Source organism: Lynx canadensis, chromosome D3, assembly GCF_007474595.2.
Source record: "Lynx canadensis isolate LIC74 chromosome D3, mLynCan4.pri.v2, whole genome shotgun sequence".
NCBI lineage: Eukaryota > Metazoa > Chordata > Mammalia > Carnivora > Felidae > Lynx > Lynx canadensis.
This window is the reverse complement of record NC_044314.2, coordinates 75,006,961-75,011,439: the sequence shown is the minus strand read 5'-3', so window position 1 is coordinate 75,011,439 and position 4,479 is coordinate 75,006,961. Positions and strand designations below refer to the sequence as shown.

The 4,479-nt window shown below is 51.4% G+C and overlaps 1 protein-coding gene across 1 annotated transcript; it reads left to right on the top strand.

Moving 5' to 3' along the window:
- Window positions 1-786: 786 nt before the first annotated feature.
- LOC115528161 (D-dopachrome decarboxylase) lies at window positions 787-3,343 on the top strand. The gene is made up of 3 exons (XM_030336048.1): window positions 787-1,000; window positions 1,332-1,507; window positions 3,089-3,343. The coding sequence occupies exons 1-3, from the start codon at window positions 893-895 to the stop codon at window positions 3,159-3,161; spliced, it is 357 nt and encodes a 118-aa protein (XP_030191908.1). The 5' UTR covers window positions 787-892; the 3' UTR covers window positions 3,162-3,343.
- The last annotated feature ends 1,136 nt before the right edge of the window (window positions 3,344-4,479 follow it).

Here is a 4,479-nt window from a genome sequence, read left to right as displayed (position 1 = left end):
AACTTTGAAAAAAAAAATTAAAAAAATAAAATAAAATAAAATAAAGTTGGGAGGCCAGAAGGGGGAGCTCTCATACCTATTCCTCCTCACAACCCTTTACCACTCCAAAAGGCAGAGACTTACCTTGCATTCCCAAGGTGAGAAGACTATATACCTGCAGGGGAAAGAAAGATCCCCGCCCGGAAACAGTCCAGCCAATGAGACTGTCACAGCTTTGCTATTGAAAAGCCATTGCACTTTTAACTCCCAGTTTATTCCCACGTACTTTTTTGTTTTTAACAGTCCTTCCCAATTCTTCCCTTTTCTCTGTAAAAAACAAAAACCAAACCAAAACAAACAAACAAAAAAAACGTTTCTCTTCTTTGTTGGCTGGATTTTCCTATGGTTTTGCCTCAGGCTGCATGTCCCAAATTGCAGTTTTCTGCTATCCTCGAACAAATAAAAAATTTCCCCCCGAATAAACCCATTTTTACCGGTAAAATAACGGGCTATTTTATTTTCAAGGTTAACAAACTAAAAATGGATTAAGAAGCAGAGGACTGCAGCACCTAAAAGCCCAGTGAGCCAGAAAACCCCTGGCCAATGTGGCTGGAGCCAGCAGAGCCTGGGACACGGTGGGTGGGGCCATGGCTCAGCCAGTGTCTTTGGGGGAGGGTCACGAGCTCCACTCGTCCCCGCCTGCCTAGGACTTCCGGAAATCTGCGCCAGCAGAGGCGGGGTGTGGACTATGCAGCCAATCCCGGGGCCCTGCGTGTCTGCCCAGCCAATAAGGAGCCTGGTTTCCGTGGCGCCCCGCCACTGCTGTCTATTCCGCGACCCTCGGGAACATCGATCTGTACACTGTGTGTTCTTTCTCTGCTCGTGTGGCCTGTCCAGTTCTTTCCCGCCAGACATGCCGTTTGTTGAGTTGGACACCAACTTGCCCGCCGGCAGTGTGCCCGCCGGACTGGAGAAGCGGCTCTGCGCGGCCACTGCAGCCATCCTGAGCAAACCTGAGGACGTGAGCGTGGACCGGGGAGCACGGGGCGGGATGAGGCTGGTGGACCAGGGGTCGGGCTCTGCCCACGTCCCGGCTTCCCTCACCGCAACCCGGGCTCCTTGTCTCAGGGATCCCCGGCCTCCCTCTCTCTGTGACCCCGCGGCCCCACCCCTCATGTCTGCTCCTTGCTGCCTTCCCTGGCCCTGAAACCAACATGACCTCCAAGGACCCCCCCGCCCCGAGCCTCTAGCCCTGACCCCAGGGGTCCACGCTTGTAGGCTCTTGCCCTCCCAGGTCCTCAGAGCAACTCGGCCTGTACAAGCTTCAGGCGAAACTTTCCTGTTCTTCGCAGCGCGTGAACGTGACCTTGCGACCAGGTCTGGCCATGGCGGTGAACGGCTCTACAGATCCCTGCGCGCAGCTGATCATCTCCTCCATCGGTGTGGTGGGCACGGCCGAGGAGAACCGTGGACACAGCGCCCGATTCTTCGAGTTCCTCACCAAGGAGATGGGCCTAGGCCAGGATCGGTGCGTGGGGGCAGGGAGAAGATGGGGGCAGGGAGAAGATGGGGGCAGTGATCCCATTCCAAGGCCCCTTGCAAGGCTGGGGGTAAAAAATGCACTCTTCTCCCTGCCCAAGAAGGGCCTAGGGCCCTAGGTCCTCGGATGGTATGTCTACCCTCAGAATGGTAGTGGAATTGAATGAATTCCTGGCTATGCCATGGTTCCCTTGACATGTGGGCAAGGCGTGGCTTCTCCAACCCCAATGTTTCCATCTGTGAAGTGGGAAGGCTCTCCTTTACTTCCTGGGGGAGTTGCCAGAGTCATGTGAGATGGCAGTGCTCTGTATCTCCCTTGGCACCGTGTAGGGTAGAATGTTATCAACCTGACAAAGCTATAACCATTTATCATCTGCCTTTAGTCTTCTCCACAACTTAGAAAACCACGAGTAATTTAATAGGAGAGCTTCTCCAGGCCGGTCAGGAGGGATTCTGGGTATGTCCTGAGGCTGTGTGACCTTTGGCCGTGTAGCCCAGCTAGGTCCCAAGTGAGGCTCCCAGGAGGGTCAGGGAGTAGTGGAAAGGACATTGGCTTGGATGTCTGGAGACCTGGGTTCTAGGTCCAGTGCAGCTGGGGGATGCCTGACAAACCTGAAAGTGAACCACCTCTGGTTTGTAGCCTTTTTTCTGTGAATAGAGGGGCATGTATTAAAAAATCATCCAGGAAGACCATACAGCCCCCAAACATGGGATTCTGTGGCAGGGCTAAAGTTTCTTCCTGGGTGAAAAATACTCCTGTGCCAAGCCCATGCCTATGAAGAACTAAGAGCATGAGAAGCTTGAAAGAACCTTCCAGAATGGATCCTTTGTTAGCCCAGGAAGGCTGGTGAGGAATAGTCACTCCTGGGAGTGCTTAGACCTGGTCCTCAAGCTGGGGTGAGATAATAATTGTAACAACAATACGTAACATATGAATGCCTACCATGTGCCAGTTTATCTATAGCTACCTTGTATGCATGATCCCGTTGGATCCACGCAAGCCCTACCCCTCTGTTCACATCGCCTTGTGCGGACATGCCATCCCCATGAGGTTTGCAGATGGGAAAACTAAAGCTGTCACACACAATCCTTCCCCTACTACCCCTTAGACTATCCCAAGTATCCTGCTCTTCATCAGGAACTTCCCATCACTTCTATGAGAGGGGCATGTTTATTCACTCCATAGACATCGGGGGGGGGGGTCACCCTATGACTGGTTTTGAGCTAGGCTTTGAGAAAACAAAGGTGTCTGGGGCACTGCACATGCCCCCAGGGGGCCTAGAGTTTGAAAGCAGGAGGGCTGCCCCTCTGAGCTCACAGAACATGCAGTGACCATCAAGGCTGCTGCGTCGAGTGTCTGTCCAGGGACAGCCACCATCCTGCTTCTGACAGGCCTGCAGGGGGAGATCATTAATGAGATGAAGCAGGCTTCCAAAATGCCCTCTAGGCTAAGGCAGGCTGGTCAGGGAACCCATGGTGGGAGTGCCTGGCTAGGGGTCTTGGAATATGAAGCATTAGCCAAGGAGCTAATGACATCTTTTTTTTTTTTTTCTTTTTCTGTCTCTTGAAGGATAATTATCCGATTTTCCCCCCTGGAGCCCTGGCAGATTGGCAAGAAAGGGACAGTCATGACTTTTCTATGATTGACACAGAGGGCATCTGGGACATCTGTGAGCTTTCTGCCCCTTCCAGAGAGGCCTCCTGGCAGAGGAAGGGCCTAGTGGATACCAGCTTCTGGCACCCCTTCATGCAGATATGCCTGTGGCCTCACAAGTCTTCTTCCTCCCCATCCTTGTGTCAAATAAATGAAGAGATCTTCTTTCTTTTCTTCTTCTTTTTTTTAAATGTTTATTAATTTATTTTGAGAGAGAGAGAGAATGTGAGTGAGGGAGGGGCAGAGAGAGAGAGAGGGAGAGAGAGAGAATCCCAAGCAGGCTCTCCACTCAACACGAAGCCTGACTTGGGCCTTGAACTTGAGACCATGACCTGAGCCAATATGAAGAGTTGGATGCTTAACCGAGTGAGTCACCCAGGTGCCCTGCGACCTTCTTTCAAACATGACTTCTTTATCTCCCTTCACCCCTCCCTGGCATTCTCTGTCACCCTGGGCAGTGGTGTTGGTTTATGAGGTGGGAACTTTAGGGAACCTGAGAGATGGGATCTTTTCTGTCTTCGGGGCCACTGTCTCATGTATTGTATGTAGGCTGTTCAAATCCAAGTGTGGAAGGTGAAGCCTAGGGCCCTGCTCTCCATGCCCTGTGCAGGTTGGTTGGGCGGGCACTGGTCCAGCTTGGGTCTTCCTACATATTTTGCTAACCAGATGTTCTTGCCGTCAGCGTGGGTTGGCCCATGCAGTTTACTGCCCATGGAATGCTGTGCTCAGCAGGAGAGCAGGATGGCTGGGCTTCTGGGACCTTTCCTGGGCATTTCGAAACTCCCATCTTCTCCTGTGAGTCTTGCTAAAAATTCTCGGTGGCTGTGTACCTTGTAAAACCCATGTCCTGGAATGGTAAACCTGGAAATACAATGTCTGCCATTAGAAACGGAATGAATGCAATCCCCGCCCCAACTCTAAATACTATATCATACTTTCCATTTTCAGGGATATATGGGCAGGGTGCAAAGGGTGTCCTTTTAGGTTTCTTTCCAGATGTTTGATGCAGAGTTTACATATCATGACCCTTAGACACTGTGATGGGCACTGTATTTCCCTACAGAGTTGAAGGCCTGATCATTCTTGTCTTTAGTGTACCAGTGAAATACCAAATTGAGATTTTAAGTCTGTCCTGTTAATATAGTTAGTAAAGTTAGTTTCCAGTGGAGTGTTCTTGTGCCTGTGGTGTTTGTCCCTGACCACTGCTGTGGAATGCCATTAACAGAGCTTGGAGTTCCTTCCTTTGGCCCCCTGTCCCAACTGTTCCTGCACTCATTCCTTCTGCCAACATGGGTGTCCTGCTTCCC

Coding starts and splice junctions, on each gene's coding strand:
- LOC115528161 (XM_030336048.1), top strand. CDS start 893: ATGCCGTTTGTTGAGTTGGACACCAACTTGCCCGCCGGCAGTGTGCCC. Junction 1,001..1,331: donor TCCTGAGCAAACCTGAGGAC/GTGAGCGTGGAC, acceptor TGTTCTTCGCAG/CGCGTGAACGTGACCTTGCG. Junction 1,508..3,088: donor ATGGGCCTAGGCCAGGATCG/GTGCGTGGGGGC, acceptor TGTCTCTTGAAG/GATAATTATCCGATTTTCCC.